The sequence below is a fragment of the Phyllostomus discolor genome, chromosome 6 (assembly GCF_004126475.2).
Source record: "Phyllostomus discolor isolate MPI-MPIP mPhyDis1 chromosome 6, mPhyDis1.pri.v3, whole genome shotgun sequence".
Classification (NCBI taxonomy): domain Eukaryota; kingdom Metazoa; phylum Chordata; class Mammalia; order Chiroptera; family Phyllostomidae; genus Phyllostomus; species Phyllostomus discolor.
Window position 1 is genome coordinate 61,372,277 of NC_040908.2, and position 24,793 is coordinate 61,397,069.

Genomic DNA, 24,793 nt, shown 5'->3' on the forward strand with positions numbered 1-24,793 from the left:
ACCGGAAGCACGGTGGGAAAGAAGGAAACTGGGATTGGCGGTCTGTTGCGGGTGCTACTAAGCAAGGAAATCAGAAACGGGTGAATGGACCCTCCATAAGAGACCGTAAGACGCCCGCACTGAGAACTTCTGCCACACCTGGGAAAAAAACAGTGGAACTACACACCAACCCCACCTCTCCCATAACCCCTTCCCTCATCCGGGAGGTGCTGCGTGAGACAGGCGCAGGAAGGGGCGGGGCCGTGAGTACCGAATCCTTGCGCGATCTCGCGAGAGCAAGCAGAGAAGGGAAGCTTAGGCTGCAGGATGCGGTTCCTGGTTGTGTTGGTCCTACTGAGCGTCACAGCGGCAGGTAAGATACCCACCGCCCCCCCAAAAAGAAGTCCCACTCTCGCCCGAGACACATCACCCTCATCATGCCTGGTCTCCATCTGTGGTTGCTTCTTCTCTGCCCGACCCATCCTTCCCATCGCCTTCACCTTCACCACCAACGTTTGCCAGTTGCCCCAGTCCCTTCTAGCTCTGAGGATTCCTTTTTCCCGGCCTGCTTTGCTTCAGGGCCAAGTGGTTTCTCTTTTTCAGGAGCCGCTCTGCCCATTTCTCGTCCATCAACCGATGAAAAACTGCTTCTCAATCGGGAGAAGGGAAAGACTGCAGAAAGTGTCCCCAGCCAGCCCTACCCGAGTTATCCGTCTAAGAAGGAGAAACCCTCTTCCTCTCCCGCTCCCGCACAGCTGCCTAAGGAAAACGACAATGTTGAGATGACCACACCACACCTGTCCACCAAGGACAGTTCTGACAAGTCAGAGAAAGAGCACCAGCCCAAGCAAAATACTTCTGACAAGTCGGATCAGGAGCACAAGCCCACGAAGGACCCTTCTCACAAGTCGGATCAGGAGCACAAGCCCACGAAGGACCCTTCTCACAAGTCGGATCAGGAGCACAAACCCACGAAGGACCCTTCTCACAAGTCGGAACAGGAGCACCACCAGCCCGGGGAAGACACTTCTGACAAATCAGAGACAGAGCACAAGCCCACGAAGGACCCTTCTGACAAGTCGGATCAGGAGCACAAGCCCACGAAGGACCCTTCTGACAAGTCAGATCAGGAGCACCACCAGCCTGGGGAAGACACTTCTGAGAAGTCAGAGACAGAGCACAAGCCCACGAAGGACCCTTCTGACAAATCAGATCAGGAGCAGCAGGACAGGAAAGACACTTCTGACAAGTCGGATCAGGAGCACCAGCCCACAAAAGATAGTTCTGAGCATGGAGGAGGTTCTCCACCCAAAGAAGAGAAAGAAATTGGCCCTGCCTCTGGAGAGAACCACGAAGGGACACTTTTGGATTCCACAAATAGGAAGAAGGATGACCTTTATAAGGACAATCTTGGAAGTGCCAGTGCAGAGAGCAGCCACTTCTTTGCTTATTTGGTGACAGCAGCCATTCTTGTTGCTGTCCTCTATATTGCCTATCACAACAAGCGGAAGGTAAGTCAACAGTTACCTTAAGAGGAATGGGATATCCTCTCCCCTGAAAGCTTGGAGTATGCGCTAGTATTCATCATTTATCTGCCTGTGAGCACTGGGGATTTCAAGACATTTCAGTTTTGTTTTCAGATCCTGCTAGGCTCTACTCTTGTTTTATAAATTATTTTCATGTCTGTTTCCTCTGAATGCCCTCTGCTGCTGCATTAGGTTCTAAGTGAGGACATTACTACCAATCTGACCTGAATTGGGGTCTCCTCCTATAATCTTGAACTTAGATCCTTCACAGCCTCAGAGGGCCTGAGTAACTGACAATTTGTAACTAGTTAGAGCATTTATTTTCCTGTTTCCACTCTCAAAACAGTGCACCATTTCTGAGTTTTCAGTCTTCCACCTGCAGTGGCAGAAGGAAGTTACACTATTTTTGACTTCCACAGCAGAGAGCCCAGGGGTTATCTTCTACAGTCATTTGAATTTCTGATTAAAAGAAAGACCAGAAAGTGCATGGATATATGCATCTTTTACTTCTTATTTTTTAAGTATTTTATTGATTTATTGATTTATTTTTAAAGATGAAGGAAGAAAAAGAGGGAGAGAATTACCAATTTGTGGTTGCCTCTTGCACACCCCTTCCTGGGGACCTGGCCTGCAACCCAGGCCTGTGCCCTGGCTGGGAATCAAACCAGCAAACCTTTGGTTCACAGGCCAGTGCTCAGTCAGTCCACTGAGCCACACCAGCCAGGGCTCATCTTTTACTTGTTTAGCAGGGTTTGGTGTGCACTAATATCTGTGTCACTTAGCAATCACTCCAGTGACAAAATGATTGCATTCTTTATTAAGCTCTTAAGAATTAAGTACATAGTTTCTGTAGCCTGGTCAAAACTGGAGAGCTCAATTCATGACAGCCATAAGGCCTATGGCTATAAGGAATGAGGGAAGACATTTAGTTAAAATGGTGCACTCCTTGTTCTACATCCAGCGTCATGGAGAGTGACCTTAGGCATACAATGAGAGTGGTATGGTTAAGATGAGGCAAAGTGTAGGCTGAAAGTGTGCATTAGCAGAAAAGAAAAATAATTGCTTATGATTTTTTAAAAAGATTTCATTTTTAGAGGAGAAGGGTGGGAGAAAGAGGTGGAGAGAAACATCAGAGAAAAACATTGGTGGGTTGCCTCTCACACATGCCCCAGTAGGACACCAGACCCTCAACCCAGGCATGTGCCCTGACCGGGAATCGAACTAGCAACCTTTTACTTTGTGGAATCACACTCTGCCAACTAAGCCGTGCCAGTCAGGGCTGCTTATGATTTTTGCAAAAGGAAAGAAATGTCTTATCTTGGTGCTCTCCAAGGAAGAGGTGGCAGACCTTTGATTGAATACTCTTGAGTAAATCAACAGATTCCCACAAGCTAGAGCACAGAACAGCCTTCCTCCCTCTGTTCTTTTCTATTTAGCAGTATACTAAAGCAGATTCTAATAGAACTAAGCCCTGTCCTCCTTAAAATTGTTATAATTTAAACAGGCTTCTTCATGGGTGTACTGCTCTTTTTACTGTCAGGGTTATTAACAAATACACTACCAGGTGAGTACCTCTGATTTCAGAGACTGAAATATGTCATTATAGAATCACTTGTTAATGATACTCTTTTTTTTTTTCTTTCCCCAGATTATTGCTTTTGTCCTGGAAGGAAAAAAATCCAAACTTACTCGGCGGCCAAAGGCCAGTGACTATCAGCGTTTGGATCAGAAGGTAAGGAAGGGAGACCCAGATCCATGGGAAGGCTCTGCAGCTGGGCCCAGCAGTGGGCTTGCATTTGGCACAGAAACAGCAAGTGGTTCTGGGGGTGCTGGTACCCTTGCCCCTGCCCTTTTCAGACCACAAAGTAAAGACATCAAATGTGTGTGTCTATAGGGTTAGAGCTAAAAGACCTTTAATTACTTCACAACAGCTCCCTCCTTTGACAGAGGAGGAAACTCAGGTCCAGAAATCATTTTTTTCCCCTTAAATTCTCACCTTAAATATGTGGCAAAATCAAGGCCTGATGGCAACTCCCTGGGCTCCCATCCTGTATTTTTTGTCCTATGTCAGCACTTCACAAATTTTCTTAGGCATTGTGATAGAAAGCAGCCTGATGCACTAGCTATGGGGTAGAGCCCGTGCTCCTGCATTTCCAGGAGGTTCCCAGATGGCATAAATGCTGCTGGTACCACACATTAGGGAGCAAAGCACTAGACTACACTCCCTGAAAATAAAGGAATCCAGAAACATAGGCCTCCAGCTTCCCAGACCAGCCCTGCTAAGCACTGTTGACTAGATTTCCTGAGTGCAGCCAACCCATGCCCCTGCCAGAAAGCAAAGACCTCCTTCTACCCTTCAGCAGTGGGAGCCGAGGAAGGTTCTCCTCAAAGGCAGCTGTCAAAGCGCAGTGTACTCCCACTGCCTCACTGCTGGCAGGCACCTTTCCGTTCCCCTTCTCTGTAGCAACAACAAGGGCATTGGTAAAGAGTTGTTGGTGGCCCAACTTGCAAGTTGCAAGTTGTTCCCAGACTTCCTACAGGGAACACAGTTCACACATACAGCTTGTACCAGCTGTAGAATAAGCTACTTGGCTCAGAACATGTTTGCTGACTGGCCCAGTAGGTCACCTTTACCGTGTAGTGCTGGCCAAGTACCTTTCCAGATAGTTGCCTTTAAGGATTGTCACCCCCCCTTGATTTATAATTTTTTTCTGATTTTAAAAAAGGCACATAAACAATTCAAAACAATATAGAATGGTACAAAGCAGCAGCCAAGATTCTCAAATTTCCTCCACCAAATGTTTATTTTCCAGTGTATGTTTTATTTATGTATATTTAGTATATATTTTTATCAAACCTACTTGTAAAATAATTTTAGGTGTTTTTATTTTATCAATGCCTGTTTTTATGGTGGAGGGTCAGTGTGTCTTAATTCTGGGGGTTTTTTTGAGCTTCAACTCCTTTAAGATCTTTTTCCCCCTAAAAAATCATGGCAGTAAGGTATATTCCTCTGGAAGAAGAAGGTTATCAGTGCATTGTGTTATTTTCATTTCAGATGTGATTTTTCTGTTTTCGAGAACCTCGTCCTCCCTGCTGATTTGTTCCTAAATCAAGAGAAATGAAGAGAAATGCAGGTGCAAAGTACTGTGAACTAAGGGACACCCCCGAGAGTTTGGTGGCAATCCGGGCTGGCAGAGGCAGGGGTTTGGGGTGGGGCATTGCTTTGGGTTTTGCACCTGCACTTTGGTGACCTTGTCCTCCTGTGCTCCCATTATCTGTGCTGGCGCCTTCCACCTTTGCCCCCCTGAGTGGGAGTGTGAGTGAGCGGGTGGGAACCCAGTTTTGACCAAAGGGAGATCCCAGCCCCAGGCAGGCTAGTACTGCCGACAGTCCTCCCTGGGGCCTTGGCTCTGCAGTAAAGTTACCCCTTGAAAATAGCATTGCACTGGCCACTATTTATGTTTGCAGGCCTAAGGGAAAACTCGGGAGGCTGAGGTACTTTTCTACCTGGGCCTCTTACTTGGAGGGGGGATGTGCCCTGAAAGATAAATAATGTGAATGCTCTCGGGCAAAGGGCTACATTGAACACAATTTTTTTCAAAGGCTTCAGCAGCAAACCAAAACAGCTTTAAAAAAGCGCTTTACTGCCTGCTACCTGCAAGTTCAACCTGTCTAGTTTAAGTTCTTCACATGTTTATGATATTGTCATATGACTTAGGACAAAGTGAATCAGCTTCCATTTGGTTGTACTGAACATAAAACTGAATTTCCCCAAGTTCTGGGAGTAAAGCTAAAGCTGTATAGCCACTGTTCTCGTCGCAGATTTTTTAAAATAGACTTACGATTATTGAAACACCCTTCTTACAATCATAGCAGGAAACTTTTAGAATAGGGTACGTTCATGCTTTGTACAAGAGCACATGTAGAAGGGTTTTGGTTTGGGTTTTGGTCTGCATTGTTTTCAGAGGTCTTTTATGAAATAGGTTCCCCACAAACACTATTTTGTCTGTCTTGCCTAAAAGAAAATAGACATATTTAGGAACTAACTGTACTCTTTCTTTTACCTTAATCTAATTAATGGTCTTCCCAACTGCTACAGAATGTAAGGGTAGTTAAAAAAATTCTTCTGTCTCATGGGGGGAGTTATGAAAATTTAAGAAATTTAGAGTTCCCCCAGGCTCACTGAGGGTAGTGTCTTGGATCAAGCTGTTCAGAGTCTTATGTAAATCTCTTCTAGCTGTGCTACCCTATTACAGAGAGCTGAGAAAAAGTTGTTACTGCAGAGGAAAAACTGAAAACAACCTCAGGAAACAGAGTGTGGGAAGTGAGGGGAATTCTGTGCTGCCAAAGAAGTCAGTCTACAGGCGGGACCATCGTGTTTGTCACGTTAGCTTCCACCTCGCTTAAAACAGTTCCTGGCTGTGAGTTGAGCTTTTCACGCAGTGCAGGTGGAGATCGAGGATGAGTGAGTGCTCTACTTAGGCACCAGTCTTATGTTGGAAACCTTTCTTGCAGTCAGAGGAATCTTCTAGCAGGCTCCCCTAGCACTCCTTAAGACCGTGGTTATTTTATTCCCTTTTCTGTCCGTCCCTGCCTTTCCTCCTCCTCGCCAGTGTTTTCTGTTCCTGCCTCTCTAGCACTTTTCCTCCGACCTTCATGCACGCACAGACACCCTGTGCCCCACCCCCTGCAACCATCCATCTTATTCAGTCTGCTGTTCGACTTCTCCAGGAAGTAGTGCTTCCCTTACTTTGCCATTTATTCTCTTCATAATTTTTACAAACTCACTTTGGTCCCTGCCTTTCTACTGGTTTTCTCTAGGTTCAGATCCAGAGACATATTGTCAAAACTTAGTCTTGACCTTGACAGAATTGGACACTATTGACCATCCAAACAGAAATTACCCTCTTGTGGTTGCTCTGACATACTGCCCTGATGTCACGAGCTCCTTGGCCTCACCCTGTGCTGATGGGAGAAAGGCCCTCAAAGGCAGTTCTCTGTATTCCTTTGTCTCCTCAGAAATTCATTCATTCTCCATCCTCTGAGTGGCTACAGAATCTTTGTCCTCGGCCTAGTTCCCAGAGGAACCAGTCCTGTCATGTGCTGGATATTCCAGCACGGTTGTCCTGTCGTCACTGAAACGGAATTCCTTCTACCCATTCAACTGCCTCCCTCAACTGCCCGATTCTTTTGTCCTCTCAGCTCCAAACTACAAACTTTTACCATTTTTATCACTTCACAAAAATCTTATCCATTTAAAAAAAAATTCCAGCTACAATCTTTCCATTTTCCCTGCTTCCTTGTCCCATACCCATTTCACCTCTTTCCTGGATTTTTTTTTTCAGGAGCTACCTTAATTGGTTCTCCTGTCCATCTTTTCTTATGAACATAAAGAGGTCAGATTGATCTTTCTGAAATACTTGCCTGGATCTGAAGCTTCTGTTTGTGTCCCTCATGGCTTAGAGACCCGAGGTTATAGTCTCTGCAGGATTCAGGACTCTGCACATGGGCACTCGTTTGCCCGTCTTTCTCTGCATCCTGTCCAGGCCTGCATGCTTTTTGTTCTTGCATTCCCTGGTTTCCCACAGTTATTCTGTGGTTAGGTTGCCCTCCCTTCTCTTTTTTTCCTCTTACCTCCCCAGACTTTTTCCTTGGGGCCCAGCTCAGCTTTTCCCATGCACCTCCCTAACTTCCCCAACCTTGGGATTGGCTCTTATTCTCCTGTAACAGCTCTTAATATTATGTCAGTCACAAATTTTGAAACTTTAGCAAAACAGGCAGTCAGTATTTGATGTCTCCAGTCTCCCCAAGAAAACCAAGCTACCCAAGTGTCCCGGGCACCGTCTGCACTTTGGCCTAGTATGGTGACGTCTCTCAGGTACTTCAGTTCAGTTTCTTCTCCTCGCAAAGGAAATGTTTTCTCTGCTCGGGACCTCAGGATGTGACTTAACTGAGGTCTCACCCGGCTCTTTCTGGTTATTGGTTGGTGTCCCTGACTGATGGACTTTGCTCAGAGAGAAGAGCAGAAAGGAAGGTTGTTTCAGGAACCGAGAGGGTTGGTTTTGCTGTGGAATCCGCACACTCCACTTTTTGAGCCTCTGAGAAGTATTTCTTATGGTGAAAGAGTACAATAGAATTTAAGTTTCATTTAGAAATTGCACTGAAGGAAATCTCTCACGCCAAAGGAAAACTTGTTTTCTGGGTAGTTTTTGTTTTTTGAAGCATGTTTTTCTAGAGATTGTGTGTGGATGAGGGTGAGCTGGCTGAGGTATCTCTTTAAGCCTGTGGAGTGGGGGGTGCGTACGGGAGTCCAAGAGAGGGACCCCTCTCTAGACAGTTTTTAGGCTTCCCTTCCTGCCCCCAGCTTTTGGTTGAAGGGTGGTTTCTGTCAGGAGGAATCTAATCCAAGCTCCAGTCATGGTTGGGACTGGAGGAACTTGTTCCTCTTCAGGATTACTGCGTAGAATTGTGCAGACTCCATTCCTGGACTCTCTGGGAGCAGAATACCTGTCACATCAGAAGGCTAAGACAAGTTGGAAAGACCAATTAGTTTTTTATACACTTTCACATTTCTTTTCCCATCATGGCTTGCAATGAAATATTTGGTAGTAGAATTATAAACCTTTAAAATTACCGTGATGGTGATTCTCATTTTGTTCTCCAATTCATGTTGATTAAATCAGAGAAAACATAAAAGGAAGCCTGTCTCTTGTTTGTACAGGGTGAGTTGGTACACAATGCCGCATGTGTGTGGAAGGACGCACGCTTTGCACATGCTGAGTCTTTGCACATGCTGAACTGTTTGGACAGGGAGGAGTGTTATATACCAGACCTGGTAGCTCTGCTAGCTGTTTTCTGAAAACTCTTGCTAGGGGATTGTTTAGCATGGCCTTGCTTGAGGATCCTGGGAAGAGATTTTCAGGTTTAATTGAACTGTATGTATATCCAGAGCAAAGACTGAATCTCAAGTTAGAAATTCCTCTGTGAAAGGGTTGACTCTGAGCTGTATAGTTTCAAGCTGCCAACAAAGCCAGCCTCTGTGCACTGATAGAGATATATATATATATAAAGATATGATAGATATTTCTTTAATTCAGAAATCTACCATGTTAAATGATTGTTGACATTGTTTCCCTGCTTTTTTGTTTACCTAATTAGTAGATTGCCACTGTTTTGCAGTGTTTTATATTTTCAGCTTTTGTAATTTAACTGTAATTTTTTAAAGCTTGTTTGGTCTAATGATAAGTATTTTTCAGTACCTAATGTTTTACTGAGCTTCTATGAATGCTACTTGATGTAATTTTGTATTATTGCACAGGAACTGAAATAAACTTCAGATACTAAAGCCATGGATCACTTTATTTTTACCCTGTAGTCTTCATTTACCTTCTCATCTAACGTCCAATAAACTGGAAACGCCATTCTGGGCTTTGTATACATCCTGTAGCTTTCCCTGCTGTGCTGGTGACCGATTTCCAACCCCACTTGTCCTCCGCACCAGGCAGCCCGTTCTAGGTCTAGGAGGCAGCTAGCTGGGCCCTTAGTCATTCTTCATTATTCATTCAGTTACTTCTTGGCACTTGCCTCTGCTGTACTGTTGGCCTGGAATGCTCTTACAGCTTGCTTCAGCCCCGTGAAGTCACCCTTCCGGTCCTCTGCCCTGCTAGCATCACCCTTTGCTCTATCTTTGGAAGATAAGGCTTGAGGCTCCATGAGGGTGTGTCTTGGTGCTGGCACATTGAGAACCCAGGGTCACCCTAATTACAAGGACAACAAACTTAGGGCCCTGGCTGCATACGAATTGGATATTATCTTGTAACACATACCATGCTAAGTAATACATCTTGTCATTACCTCCAGCCCCCGCTACTACACTGAACCTATCACAGGTCTCCACCCTCTGAAAGAGCCACTGGAATCCACCAAAAATAGGATCTGGAGTCCTCTGAACCCATGAAACTTTGACCAATGCCTCGCTAGGCACCTTTTTCTTTTCCGGTGTAGACTGCGACACAGACTGCAAGTGGATGAGGAGAAGCCTCGAGACGGCTGGTCTAGCATTTTCAAGGGTTCTAGCCCCCTGACCAGAGAATATTCAGTTTGATTGCTGAGTTAGGAGGGATGGGTGTGGGGTGCTGAGCACTGCTTAATGAGATATTAAGGCTATCCAAATCAGTAGGCCCCCAGGGCCTTTTATTAGGGTTAGCATGTTATAAAAGGTGTGAAAGATCATCCCTGCCCCAGCCAGAAGAGCTTCATTTGAAGAACTGTGATCTGTGCTAGCCCTGTGTGTTGGATCTCCATTCAGAAATCAAAAACAAATGAGAGTGCTTCATCTGAGCAGAAACGAATGCTGAAAGACATTATAGCTAAGTCAGCGGCCGTGCCACAGCACTGGCCAAATTCCTCCGACTCATCCCTGACCGGACTAATTGTTCTTCTTTTGTGCCTGGATCCTTGAACCAAGCTTCTTGAGGTCTAGGTACAAGTTCCGCTTCAGGATGGCACCGCTGCACAGAAGGGCCCCTTGCAGGGCCCCCATCAACCCACAGGTGAAGACATCCTGGCCTAGGAGACAAGAGCAGAGACCCATGAGCAGCCCCCCAAGTAGGGGGGAGGGTAAGGGCTCTCGTGTTCATCCCTCAGTGCTGGGCCACCCCGAGACAGCTTCAGATCAGGCCCAGGATCCATGGCCTGCAGAGGCAGCCCAGGGTGGGTGTAGGATGCTGCGGGGGCAGAAGGGCCCAAAGATCCAGATGGAGGACTGTGGATGATAGGGAGGCCTTGGGTCTCAGCTCTTGGCGAGATGAGGCAGTCAGTGTACCTGTCAGGTAGAGGTTGGGGATGGGGCTTTGGGCCCTGATGGAGACTATTCCATGAGGATGCAGGCGGCTCAGGTCGTGGTCAGCGCCGTAAGTGGCACCCTGGAAAGCAGCCAGATAGAACTGATTGGTCAGCGGTGATCCTCCAGTCACACTGTCCACCTAAGAGACAAAAAAGGCAGCCACAGGGTGGGAGTGAGACCTTGTCAGATCCCCACGTCTTCCTCTTCTGCTCTCCTTGAATGAGCTGACAGCCTGCACGGGTTCCCTGCCTTCCCCGGAGCTCAGTTATCTCAGGGTTTCACTTCCCCGCCCTGAAGAAAGGGGAGAAATGGCACCAAGAGTTCCCACAACCATATGGTCTACCTACCTTTCCCTCCAGCTGTGGGAACAGCTTCATGACAACTGACAGAGCGGCTTCAACAAAGGCGGTTTTCAGGGTCTCATAGTCGCTGCTCCGCTTTCCTTTTGGCTCCTCCTGCCACTCCTTAAACCACTCGTAGGAGGTGGGCACCAGCACAATCATCGTGGACCGGTCTTGGGGTGCAAAGCCAGGGTTACTGCTGCCTGGCCCCTTCCCACCCCACCCTCCCCCCCGGGACTTCAAGCCCCACCTGGAAATCGGTCCTCCCAAGTCGGGTCTTTAGCTGACGGGGAACCAATGAAGAGAAGAGGCATGTGCGCTGCTGCCTTTTCCCTGGGCATGGAGAGGTAGCGCTCCATCCTGAGGGTGAGAGGGGTGTGGCTGCCAGCCCACGGCCTTGGTCCTCACTGCCACCAGCACCACCCCAAGGACAGTTCATCACCAGGGACGCCCCATAGCCCCCAGGGACGGAGCTGAGGCACGGCCTAGGTGTGGAAAAATCCCTTCCTGGGGTAAATTCTTGCCCACTTCCTCCCATTCCATCTCCTGCTGCTGACTCCCCAGTGTCCAGGGAGAAAGCAGGCATCCATGGGCTGTGGGCCCATGCTGACACTCTCGCTCCCCACCCCCCCACACACATGCCTTACGCTTTGTCCATGTCTGTGTCAAAATAAACATAGTAGTTGGTGGACCGCAGCCCCAAGTCCTTCTTGGTGCCTCGTAGGCAGATGAAGACAGACAACATGCCCAAGCCTGGCCGTACCATCTCCAGCTGCTGCTTCACACCTGCCAAAGACAGCTGGTGAGGGCCGTGCGCACTGTGGCCCGAGAGGGCCACCTGCCCCGGACAGCCTACTGCAGCCGCTCACTGTACCAGCAGCCTAGCCTCAGTTGCCAGCCTAGTGCTTGGGCTGTTTTTATCACGTTATTTCAACTGTAATTGTTGAAATAACAATTAATTGGCAGGGCCTGCCTCCTCCCCGTCATGGATATAGCGCCAGACTGACTCTTCCACCACCACCCACTGCTCTAGCACCTTAGAAGCTGGTGGTGCGCAGCCTCCCTAGGCCAGCCCACAGCACCTGCAGTACAGCTCAGGCTAACTGCCGCCTACCTTCCCCTAATGTCTGAAGTTAGGAGTGATGACTGGGCTCCACGCTATAGAGACCACACATTGAACAGTAGTTTGTTGTAAGCCTGAATTCCAGTATGAACTTTGATACAAGCCACCTAATAAATGAATATACACAATTTATAATGTGCAGTGCAGTCAATACAAGGCTTCGAAATGGTAAGCAATGCAAAGGAACAAATGCGAACAACATTCCTGGCATGTGGCATTTCAGGGTTCAGTGGGGGCAGAGGGGAGAACAGCACTATGGAGGGAGGCCATCTGATGTCCCCTGGGACCAAAGCAGCTGGGCTTCCCCACCTCTCAATAAACCACCCCAGACAGGTTTTCCAGAAATTGCTCTTACAATTCTTATCCTTTGTCCCCATTCCCAGTCCCAGCCCCAACACCTGCTTGAGGGGTAACACTGGCAGCTCTGCTTAATTCATTTTGCAACTATTTGTTGAGGACAAAATGTGCTGAACCCTCTGCAGGCCCTGGGGGTGCTGTAAGGAGTCAGACCTGCTGCCTGTCTACCAAAAAAGACTTTCCTGAAATAAGCTGGACAGCCTCATAGAGGCTGCAAAGAACTGAGTGCTCCGGGTAGCGTAACCATAGAATCTACTGAAAACAGGCCACTTTTAAGAGCAAAAGGGAGGACTAGCATAATTACAGTAAGACAATTGGCATAAGATGCCCCCCCCGTGATGGGGGAAGGGGAATGTGGGCTTCCGCAGCCTCGGTCAGGAGCAGTGGACCACCCTGGGGCCGCAGGAGCACCTTACCACCCTGTCCCAGTGTCCGGGGGTAATCACACTGCTGGCACTCCCTCTCCGGTGGGGTTGGGTGGGCACAGAGAGAACCAGCGGCCCAGAAGTGAAAGCCCCTAGGCCTTCTGAAGCCCCTTAGAATAGCAACTACCTCTACCCGGCCCCTTTGCCCTTTCCCCAGCTAGAAGAAAGAGGTCCAGGAACCACATACCTGGCAGAAAAATATAACCTAGGGTCCCAAAGAAGGCACAGTTACACCAACCCTTTCTTCTCCACACCAGCCTTCGCTTCCCTTACTACTGTGACAAGACCAGGCTTCCCCACTCAAAAATGTCCTCTCCGAACCACCCCCAGTCACCACCTCAAGGCTCAGCAGCGAGGTTTAAGAAAGGCACACTCATTCACAAAGGTTCCCTCCGCCTGACCATCCCACCTCCACCCACAACCCCACCTGGCTCCACCTGTCCCACAGGCCAGCAGATACCTGGTTCCCATCTCTGACATGGGAACAGAACTATGAAAACGTCTACCCCCAACAGCTAGAAGCAAAAGAGTCCCACCACTGGGATCTCTGAATTAAGCATCATCTCTGTCACTGCCTGAAATATTCTCAAACTGGGATTTATCTGGGGCAGCATCCAGCCCCCCAACCAAGAAGGCAATTGGTCCTTCAGCCAGGTGGGGGCTGGCACCATTAGCCTGTTTTCAGGGCTGAGCTACCTATGCACAATGAGAGCTACTATACAGTGAGAAAAGGCAAGCTGGGAAGGTAACATGGCTGCCTGGAGAGAAGACAGACCTGGGTGGGACCCCAGGACCTCTTAGAGAACAGCGTCAGGGATAAGAGATGCTGGGAGAGAGGGAGGGAGGATGTACCAAAGGCAAAATCTGGTGATCAGTCCACCCAGCCCTACCCCATTGCCCCGCACCGGCAGTCTCAGCCTCAGCCCACTCAGCTCACCCAGTCTGAGGGAGGAGGCCTTCGCCGGCAGCAGATGCTGGTTGAGGCCCAGCTAAGTAAGGCAAGGGAATGAGAAGGCTGGTTTTCAGTAGAACATATACCTTGGAGCCAAGTACAACCGCCACCCACCCTCTCCCCCACAAGGAACCCAGGGCCTCACTTTTCTGCTGAACCCACTCTGCTGCCCACCTCTCCAGCTCCTCAAACAGTAGCCACTGCCCCCATTTCGGGGGTGGAGAGCCCCCGCCACTGCTCTCTGGGCTGCTCCTCTGTGCCCTTCCATCTCGACCACATAGAGCTGCTCCCATCTCCACCTGCAGCCCCAGCCAGAGGCCTTTAGCTACGCCCCTCTCGTACCCTCCTGGGTCACTGGCCCCTCCAGGCCAGCAGCCTCCTTCCCGCAGGTCACTCCAGTAGCTTATAGTGACACGATATCCTAAAGTCCATTTCAAAACAGTTACCTCTCACCTAACTTTGGCTGAGCCACTTGGTTCCTCACATACTGACGGCTCCCCTGCCCCTTTTAGTGAAGCCCTGTCTCTGGAAGCTTCTCAGAGGAGAGGGGGCCAAGAGCATTCTCATCTCAGCTTTGCCACCTGTGGTTAGGTGGCCTTGAGAAGTTCTTTCCCCTGCATGGCCTCAGTTTCCCCAGCCGTAAACATCAGGATGATGACAGCTCCTTCACAGGTAGCTATGAAGGTCAAACACAATGACCCACCCAGGGCCAATCGTGACTGTGCCCACCTGTTCCTGCTCCTCCACAAAGCCAGACTCTTCTTTTCACACATGGCTTCTCAGAAGAGATGACTGCACTGAGGTTTTTTTCTACCTGGCACCCAGATTTCAGGCCCAGGTTTCAAGGAACAGAAGCCAAAAGGGTATGTTGCAGCCGCAGCCCCAGTAAGGAGCTGCCTCTGAAAGAGGCAGAAAAATATACCCTTGCTTCCCAAATAAGGCACCCAACAATTATACCAAGCCTTCTTCCTCCACGGCAGCCTTAGCTTCCCTTACTGGTAATGTCAGACCAGTCTTTCCCACTCAAAATAAGTGAGGAATTAGGGAAGGAGGCAGAATTCATATGACAAACTTAGTGAAAACCCAAGAAATGTTCCTTTCAGACTCTGTCCACCACCATTAACCATTAGAGAGATGATCTGAGATCTAGGAAAACTGGAAATGGGAAACTCAGAATGGAAACTGAAGAGAGGAGCGGGCAGAGTGGTTGAGATTACAAGGGGGAGGGAGCAAATATGCCAAGAATGCAAAGATAAGTAAGGACCACAGGCTCTCTGGGGTGATGTGACACAAAGAAGTTGTTCCCAACCCCCACACAGAGGCCTTGCTGGCAGCAAGTCAGAGATCAGCGTGTTCACCTTTTCTACTAAAGGGCGGTCAAAGGGCAGCCACCACCCGGGGAAAAGCATCAGCCAGGCAACGCTGGGAACTTGGGAGAGAGCCAGGCAGCCTAGACTTACCTGGCAGGCAGCGGGCATTCTCTGGCAATAAGTACTTGTAGGTATTGAACAGTCCTGCATCAGAGATCACGATGGGGCAATAGATGTTCACCAGCTCTTGACCCTTCTTCACACTGACACCTGCAGGCACAAGAACTTGACTGAGGTTCCATACACTCCAGGAGAGAGAGGAAGGCTCATGTCCCAAACAGGTCTCTGCTAGACTACACTTCATTTTCTCACACCTGAGCGTCCAGCCTACCCGGGGCCAGATGGGCATGCCCCAGGCAAAACTGTAAAATGAACAGAACATACTCAAGCACTCTGTGTCCCCCATCACTCCGTGCTCACCGTCCCTAGCTTTCTCCCCACCCGGCGCGGGCTCCCTTTTCTTTAGCTAAACCCAGCACCCTTCACTCCAACTCCTTGTATCAGCCTCCCACCATGTGGTCCCTGCTGTGTGTCCACCTCACTCCTAGCCGCTCCCTGAAGTATTAAGTACAACCTGCTGATAGTCAACATTTTGTACTTATAAAAACAGCAGTTTCCAATGATTTAAAAAAAAAGCAGTTTCTAATGGTTCAACCTAGTATTTTCAGGTGCCTAACATATTCAGCTCTTTCATACCTCCGTGCCTTTGCACATTCTGTTCCCCTTGCCTGGAATAACCTCCCCCAACCTCTGGCTAGCTTCTTCTGACCCTTTATAACCTGACTCAAGCACCTCTGCCTTCACTCTGAGGCCCTCCCTGTGCTCCCATCCTAGCATCCCCATTCAACTGCAGTTTTAGCACATACTTCAATGTGCTAAATATGTACTTCTATACGGCACTTAAACTGTGTCACAGTGATCTTCCCTATGAGACTGGAAACTTCCTGAGTTAGAGATTAGGACTTGTCTTTTTATTTTCATCTTTTATTACCTAGCACATGAAAAACACAAATACATATATTCTAAACCGAATTTAATTGAACTGATAGATCCACCTAGCTTCATGGACCCCTTTGGCTGGAAGGAGAACTTATTCATGAAGATGAGAAAAAATCTCACACTGCCAACAGCCACCTCTTTCTCGCCACTGGCAAGAAAGAGGTGGCTCTCTTCTCTCTACCACTCTCTTCTACAAATGTGTTCTCAGAGATCACTAATGGCTTTTCCTCCCTTGATTTTTTTGGTGCACTGGGCCACCGACTCACCACCTCCCCCTTAAAAGGTTCCTCTGCTAAATTCACGGTCATACCAGCCCTATTTTCTTCAGGCCTCTCTCTGTCCCCTTCCCTGATGCTTCTTAAGCACCCACAAGTCATGGATGGCCTGCTCCATTTCCCAGAGTCCTTCATAAAGTTCTCCCACAGTGGGATTTTGACCCTCTGTGCAGATAACAGCGAAGACCTGAGCCAGCACAACAAGATTCTAGGCCCCACTCTGCCATTTACAGGTTGAGGGCAGGGTATTCTGCTGGCCTCCACGCTGCCCTAGGGAGTGCCCAGATTATGCATTCGTTCCATAATCACTCAACAACACTGCATTTACTGAGTGACTATTATGTGCTAAAATCTATAGACAAAGATTAAAAGGACACAGTCCCTACACCCAATGAGATCATAGATTACTGGATAACTATTCTTATCTACTGAATACGTAATTAAGTACTGTTCTCTGCAAACCATGAAATCCTTTACCCTCCCAGCGTCCTCTGTCCCTTCAGACTAGCTGCTTTCCTGGAGCCCTGCTCTGGGACAGATTCCAGCCTTTAACCCCTGTGAGGAAGTCAGTTCTGCTACACCTTCTGCCTTCAGTGCTTCTTTTTACCTGCAGCCCAGGTCTCTCCCACCCAGCCCAGGGCCCAGGAAGCGCAATGCAGGACTCTCACCACAGGCTTTCCTGGCTGAGTCCAGCAACACACACTGCACAGAGGCCCTCGTCAGGACAGCGCCGCCGGCCCGCTGAATCACAGGGATGGTGTGAAAGGCGATTTCACTAGAACCCCCTCGAGGGTAAAAGGCCCCTTTAATGTAGTGGTCAACCAGCAGAGCATGCATGGCAAAGGTGGTGTGGCTGGGGGTCACGCCTACAGAAGGAAAGAGGGAAGTGATGAGGCAAATGTGGGCAGCAGCACCACTCAGAAAGGGGTGTGATTCCTGTCAGAAAACATGCCCTGGCTGTTATGACTCAGTGGATTGAGCACAGGCCTGCAAACCAGAGGGTCACCAGTTTGGTTCCCGGTTGGGGCACATGCCTGGGTTGCGGGCATGTCCCTGGTGGGGGGGTGCACGAGAGGTGGCCACACATTGGGGTTTCTCTGCCTGTCTTTCTCCCTCCCTTCCCCTTTCTCTAAAGGTGAATAAATAAAATCTTAAAGAAAAAAGAAAACACACAGCATGAGTCCCAGGGTTCAAATGATCCCCATGGATTGGGGCAGCTGGAGGGCCGGTTTCCATGCAAATATGGGGTACCTTACAGATCTTGGGGCCAGTGGGACTGTCTTCCCTGCAAACTGCCGTGTTGCCGAGACCAAGGAGGCCAGTGCTGGTTGAAAAGGAAAACCATCTGGTGTGTGGATGCAGGAATTTTTACCAGGGAGTGAAGCAGGTAGGGGGGAAGACTCCTCACCCCTAAGGGCTTATACCACATTTCAGTTAGCCATGCACATTCAGGACGCAAGACTAAGAGCCAGGAGGGCACACCTCCTCCTCCAGGAGCTGCCCAAGGCCCAAGGCCAGCACCTACCATACGTGGGGAAGATGTAGCTGAGTACTGCCTGGAGCTCCTGGGAGGCGGGCAACTGCCGCAGGACCTCAGCCAGGCTCTGGGTGGATGCGCGAAGGAATGGAGAGAAATGAGTGAGCAGCCCACACTTGTTGAGGAACTGAGCCACAGGCAATGGGAGGATCTTCACCAAGACAGCATGAACGGCTCCTCTGGCTACCAGCTGAGGAAGAAAATGAGGAGGGAGGCACAGGTCTCATTTCTAGAACTGCCGGGACAGAACCACCGTTCCAATCGCCTGCACCAGCAGAGGGCCTGGCAACACTCACCTCTGCCTGAACTCGGGCTCAATTTGGATTTTTAAGAATCTGTACTCTGAATTCTTCCCATTCTACACTCAGATGAGCCTTTTGCTTTTCAGTTTCCTGCCCAAATTCCATTTGAACAACCCCAGTCTGGTCTCAGACGAAGTAAAAAAGGGTAATAATCGGACCATATGAACCATATGAATCGGACCATCCTGGTCAGGGAAGAGAGCATGGCACTCCACAGAGGCCAGAGTGACAGCAGCAGCTGCCGAGCCCAGGCTCCAGGGGCGCAGAGGCCGGCCCAGGTGGGGACTGAGAGCAGCACAGGCAGGACTGTTCCTCCCCTCCTGCCTCGCCCACCAGCCATTCCACCAAGGAAGGTCAGCCTTGTCAGGGATAAATAAGGGGATCCTTCGCATGTCCGTGTTACCTTAACCAGCTTTATATACTTGTCAATGGCAGCTTCTTCCTGGGGAAACTTCTCCTTGAGACCCTGAACGTAGGCTTTCTCCCCACTGTACATGGGGAACTCCTTTCGGCCACTGGGCCCTTCTAGTACCATGATGTCAAAGGGAGAGGACAAGGCAACCCAGTCCAACTGCCCCTCAGTGATCTGGTCCAAAATAAAACGGCCAAAGCTGCCTTCCTCCATCCTCCCAATGTAATGGATTCCTGTGGGGAGACAGACAAACAAGGTACCTTAGGATGAGGGGACTGAGCCCTGCAGAGGTGGACAGAGAAGCAAGGTGAGAGATGTGGTCGTGCCTGGCTGAATCCACGCCCAGAGGAGGCGTCCGCCCTTGCTGTGGGGGGGAGTTAGGGCATAAACCACCGGTTCCCTGCCCATTTCAGCTCCCAGTGGGCATGCTACCAGACAAGGAAAGAAGTGCCCAGAGAGAATACAGGGCCTCCAGAATAAGAGAAATGCCCTGCATCATCCCACAACAGCTGCTCCAAGCCTCCTAAAGACAGAGCTGTGCTCCCAACCCTTTTCCACATAAACCTTACCTGTGTCAAATTCAAGGCCATCCTTTCCAAAGGTGTGACAACAGCCTCCTGCCTTGGTATGTTGTTCCAGCACCAGAACTCGCTTGCCAGCTTTGGCCAGAATTGCAGCTGCAGCCAGGCCCCCAAAGCCACTGCCAATGACCACCACATCCAGCTTCTCCGGCACGTGGCTGACTGAAAAAGCTGCAACAGAGGGGACAGATGGAGGGTGGGCTCCTTAGGCAGGGGCAGCGGAAGAGCAAAGATATGGAAACTAAAGAAGACTTCTCTAGCTTATACAATGCTAGAAAAGTCTAGAGCAGTTCTGCACAGAGCTCCTTATGAAAACATCACAAATGTTTTACCTGGGAAATGCTCAGGACCAGCCAGACAGATTAAACAAAGTGATTTGGTTTGAACTGAACAGATTTAACCGAAGTTGCTATGTACACGGGGACTTTTCCTACTTTCAAAGACATCAGTAAACTATTATAGGAATAAAAGCAGAAAGCGGACAGCACTATAGGCTGAGAACCCTGAGTGCCGACACAGAGAATGAAGGAAGGAAGAAAACAAGGAGTCGGGGGACAGGAGCACTGTGTGGCGGAGCAAGCTGCTGGCTCACAGGACTGTCCATTCACAATACAGTTATCTTTGGAAAACGTGGGGTCTGCAAGCACAGTGGGGCAGCCTGATCGTATGTTGGTGGTCCTTTAAGATCCAGATGCAGAGGCTCGGGCAGGACCAAGCTGCTCGGAGGCTGCTACTCTGAGAAATCACGGCACCACTCCCTGGCACTGGGGAAGTCTGGAGGCAGGGCTGAGGGGCAGCACCCGAACAGGACACCCTGGGCAGTAGGGGTGCCATATGGGCACTTCCAACACCAGCTCTGTTCTTTAAAGATCACTTCCCAAGATTGAGATTCAGAACTTCTCAAGATGCAAGAGAATGTGGTAAACTTTTAACTTTTCAGATGTTTTTTAGAAAGGCCTATTGTTACAAATATATTTCATTTCAAAACCCAGAGCATGTGGAAGTGTAGAATATAAATACCTGAAACAAAAGGCTCATAATACAATACTTACCAGAACTATGTATGGTACAATCTGATTATTTTCTATTTCACTGCATTTGAAAATGCTAGTTGCAACCCACTAACTTGATTTCAAGTCCCATTAACAGATCACGATTTGGTCTGAAAGAGTTAAACTAGTCATCTAGTTTTTAGACCAGCCCGGGTAAGTGGAATGACTTGCTACTGGTGACGCAGTAAATTAGTGACAGAGTCCAAGCTAAAACTCTGCCCTCAGAAGTTCAGACTAATAGTCCTTCCACTTAGAACAGTGTTGTCCCCAACTGTGAGGCAAAACGTGACACACAAAAGTCTAAAATTGTCAAGTGAGAGGGACCTTCGAGATCAAACAGGGGAGCCAATTAAAAAAAAACCAGCAGAAATCTTTCTTTCAAACTTAGGAGAAACCCCAAAATATATTTTAAACTTGACAGCAAAGGTACTCTGATGGGAGAGTGGTTTCTGAGCCTGAGGCTCCCTCTCGAGCCTCTCCCAAAGTTTCAAAACCAGGGTTCAACCATATGAGCTGGGTCCAGGCATAATCCGTCAAATCACTTAGTGGGCAAAATGAAATTTCCTGTACAGGTCGAAAGAGATTTCTGTGCAGCTCCCCGACACCCCTGGGTGCATGTGGAAAGGTTAGTGAAAAAGTTTAGGTCCTAGAGCTAAAAAAGGGAAAGGTTTCTTCTTGTCTCTCACTTCTTGTTAATTTAGCCATGTTACCAAACTCAAGGGATTCAACGCTTGGGGTGCTCTGTTCAAGAATGAGACATGGTGCCCTGGCTGGTGTGGCTCAGTGGTCTGAGTGGCAGCCTACAAAAGGTCCCTGGTTTGATTCTCAGGCACTAGACAGGGCACATGCCTGGGTTACAGGCCAGGTTCCCAGTAGGGATCGAGCAAGAGGCAACCACACATTGATGTTTTTCTCCCTCTCTTTCTCCCTCCCTCCCTTCTCCTTTCTCTAAAAATAAATTAATAAAAATATTTGGGGGGGGCAGAGAATGAGGCATGGTTGTCACAAGGTAGTTTAAAGGAGACATATCTTGTGACAACCACATCTCCTTCTTGAATAGAGCACCCCAAGTGGTGAACCCCTTGAGTTCAGTAACCAATTTGGCAATTCCAGCTGAAACTCTCCTAAAAGGACTCCCTGTGCAGCAGTCAGCAGCAGCAACTTGTCCAGGGCTTACTGGCCTGCATCTCCACTGGACAGAGGATCTGTTCTATGGGAGACTCCCAGAACTGCTGCCTGGCCTGCCTCTGCAGTGACGAGAAGCGGCCACTTGACCCTGTTTCCTGGAATACTTCAGAAGGGAAGCAGGTAGGTCAGTCCCTGTGGTCACTTTAATCAGTGTTTCTATGCATGTTTTGGGTATAGGGTTGTCGAAAAGGTAGTTTCAGTTCTGGCGTAAACTTGGTTTCTGGTTGGTCGGGCAGGAACTGTCTCTGGGAGGCAGGATTCAGGGCCCAACCTCCGTCTAACACTTGGGGGCTGAGGAATGCCTGCCAGACGATGTAAGACATCCTTGGATTATGATCTCTGGTGTGGTTGTCTGGCATTCTTTGTGCCTTTGCCTCCTAGGATTTCAACATTTATGAACCACATAGGCGCTCTCCCTCTGCAACCCCAACCCTGCTTCCTTTAATCCAGGGGGTGCACTTTCTGAAGCACCTGCAGCTAGGGTGGTGCTCATGATGGGAAATGGGAATAGCACCCCAGCAGTTTCCTGGGCAGCAGCGAGGTTCCCATCAGATGGGCCACACCACCTTCACTGAGGAGGCTCAGGGTTCCCAGTGGAAGTGATCTGGGATAAGCAAGACTGAGCAGCAAGGGTTTCGCTGTGGGACTCCGCTAGGCTACGGCTAATGAGGCAAAGACATATGCTTCGGGTACATGGGAAGAATTGCTGGTTTTATCTATGAGCTATCTGAATAAGACTCCCATTGGGGATCTTCCTCTGAAGGATAAGGGGGAAAAAATTACATGCCACATCTCTTCAAAGAGTCTCATTGCTACAGAGAGATGTTCTGTAAGCAGATGTGATTTCAGAAATTTTACCAAAGGTGTGGTAACATAGGCCAAGTACCCTCGGAGTATTGAAAAACTACATTTTTTAAAATGTAATTTGAGTCAGCTTTATTGGACTTGCAAAAACAAAGCAAGGATGGGCTTCCTAGCCACATGGAAATGACACAGGGAAATGAACTCCTTTTTTAGTAAGATTTAATTTTTTTTCCTTTTATTGATTCTAGAGAGGGAAAGGGAGGGAGAAAGACAGGGAGAGAAACGTCAATAGGTTTCGTCTTGCATGTGTCCTGACTGGGGACTGAACCCACAACCCAGGTGTGTGCCCCAACAGGGAATCAAACCTGCGACCTTTCAGTTTGCAGGGTGGTGCCCAACCAAGCAACACCAGGCAGGGCATTTTTTTTTTAAGTAAACTTTTACAGTGGTCTTAAAAAGCAATCTACTAATTCCCTGTCCACTCATCTGCAAGGATGAGATCACCGACTCCAGGCAGGTGCACTCATGCATTACCTCATGTCAGAGCCCAATCAAGCAGACTCTCGAGACCTCAGCTTCTTTTCTGAGCAACAGCCTTTTAGCTCTCCCTTTTTCCTCCAAAGCTGTGGTGTGGCTGGCGGTAAGGCAGGTGAAGGTGAGAGAGCTCCCTCTCTGCATTCACAACACTAGATGCTTCTAAGCTGTGTCTCCTTCTTGGGGAGTGGCCCCGCTCAGCCAGGGCACAGGCCCCTACGGCTTTGGGGGTCTGCTGACTGGCGGTGGGATGGGCTGACCTGGACACTTGCCCTGCTGTGGAAGCAGCAGATGGAGCAGCCCAGTGTTTTGTCACAGCCAGATGCAGTCATGGATCTTTAGGAACAGAATACTGCACTGCTCAGGTGTGTGCTGGGAGACAGGTGCAAGGAGGCCACACCACACTGAACCTCTTTTAGCAGAGTGGGTCTGAGTCGTGGCATGTGAACCAAACCATTAAACAAGGCATCCTGGGCCTGTCCTCTGCCTTTCACAATTCCACATGCCTGGAACATGCAGGATAAGCCCTGCAGAGACCTTTTCAGCCCATGTTCTCTAGAAGTCCCGAAGCTAGAGGGTTGAGAGGAACAGCAACCTGTAACTGTAGTAGGAGGTGACTCTGCCAGTGTGAGCCTCTACAACCAAGAGAAGTAGTGAGGTAGAGTTTTGGATAGGAGTCCCCTGACTCATCCATCCCCATCTCATCCTTTAATAGCAGCGAACCCCTTGAGCTGGGTAATAGCCACTGTCACATTAAATGACAGGGCCTGGGTCTTGTTGTATCTCAGCTACCAACATGCCATCCAGACTGAGGAAGACCCAGAAACTTCAGGGTCACATGAGCCATGACCACTGGCAGCATCTGCCACATTGGCAAGTACAGAAAGCACCTGGGAGGCCCAGGTAATGCTGGTAGTTTGCATCATCACAGGATCAACTTCAACAAATATCACCCAGGTCACTTTGGGAAAGTTGGTAAGAGGCATGACCACTTAAAGAGAACCAGAGCTTCTGCCCCACTGTCAAGCTTGATAGACTGTGGACCTTGGTCAGCGAGCAGACATGGGTCAACACTGCCAAAAACAAGACTGGAGCTGCTCCCATCATTGAGGTGGTGCGATGGGGCTATACAAAGTTCTGGGGAGGGAAAGCTCCCAAAGGAGCCTGTCATTGTGAAGGGCAAATTCTTCAGCAGAGGAGCTGAAGAGAAGATTAAGGGTATTGGTGGGGCCTGTGTGCTAGTAGCCTGAGGCCATGCATTGGGAGTTCATTACATTCTCACAAATGGCACTGGCTGGTGTGGCTCAGTGGACTGAGAGGTGATCTGAGATTTGGTTCGCCTGTTCGATTCCCAGTCAGGGCACATGCCTGGGTTGTAGAAAGGGTCCCCATTTGGGGGTGCACAAGAGGCAAACACACATTAATGTTTCTCTCCCTCCCTTTCTCCTTTCTCCTCTCTCTCTCTCTCTCTCTCTCTCTCTTCCCCTCTGTCTAAAAATAAATAAATAAAATCCTAAAAATAAAATCTAAAAGTATATTCTCACAAATGAAAAATAAACAAATGAATGAATGACAGGGTCTGGACTTGACTTTGCTTGGTTTTGCCAAGACCTTGGCAAACAGAGGACGGTGCCCATGTCCATAGGTCCACAGTTCTCCAGCTTGCCCAAGCAAAGGCGGAACTAAAGCGGGGCTCCTCCGCGTGCCTCAAACCCTCCCAGCACTTTACATTCTGAGAAACTGAGGCCCGGATCAGGCAGCAGCTTGCCCGGCCAGAAAGAAACTGCAAAGCAGCGGAGCTTCAGACCCCAAAGTTTCTTTGGCTGACCTTGTTTTAGGACCTTCTTCCGGGACTCCTTGTCCGTCACCAGGGGCGCGGGTGGTCGTTTGACGTCCTCGGAGAAAGGATTCGGGGAGCTGCTTGAGAACAGCCCTAGGTAAACTTTGCGGAGGACGGCCAGCAGCAGCACGGCCAGCAACACCAGTGTAAGCCACATGGCGCCTGTCCAAGGACTGGGATCAGGCTGATGGCGCCCAGCTTCGTGGCGGTGGTTCCACCCTGTTGAACCCGCCCTGCAAGGAGGCGGAGGCAGCTTTTCCCATTGTGCAATCCCGGAATTTTTGGCCAGATGCCCGAACTCCAGAGCAGATTGACCCTTCCAACTCTCCGTATTTCCCTGGCAACAACAGC

At 49.1% G+C, this 24,793-nt stretch overlaps 2 protein-coding genes across 3 annotated transcripts; one reads left to right on the plus strand and one right to left on the minus strand.

The window, feature by feature from the left end:
• Positions 1-8,845, plus strand: TGOLN2 (trans-golgi network protein 2). Of its 2 annotated transcripts, XM_036028232.1 has the most exons (5): positions 239-352; positions 583-1,015; positions 1,058-1,490; positions 3,154-3,237; positions 4,561-8,189. In XM_036028232.1, the coding sequence occupies exons 1-5, from the start codon at positions 307-309 to the stop codon at positions 4,564-4,566; spliced, it is 1,002 nt and encodes a 333-aa protein (XP_035884125.1). In that variant the 5' UTR covers positions 239-306; the 3' UTR covers positions 4,567-8,189. The 2 variants fall into 2 exon arrangements, with proteins under 2 accessions (XP_028371878.1, XP_035884125.1); XM_028516077.2 differs by having other exon boundaries at positions 1-352; positions 583-1,490; positions 4,561-8,845.
• Positions 6,163-24,754, minus strand: RETSAT (retinol saturase). Its single transcript, XM_028516076.2, has 11 exons — positions 24,431-24,754; positions 19,013-19,195; positions 18,435-18,676; positions 17,718-17,919; positions 16,861-17,058; positions 15,009-15,128; positions 11,339-11,477; positions 10,942-11,051; positions 10,698-10,864; positions 10,330-10,489; positions 6,163-10,073 (listed from the first exon to the last, which is right to left on the minus strand). The coding sequence occupies exons 1-11, from the start codon at positions 24,597-24,599 to the stop codon at positions 9,934-9,936; spliced, it is 1,830 nt and encodes a 609-aa protein (XP_028371877.1). The 5' UTR covers positions 24,600-24,754; the 3' UTR covers positions 6,163-9,933.
• Positions 24,755-24,793: the final 39 nt, after the last annotated feature.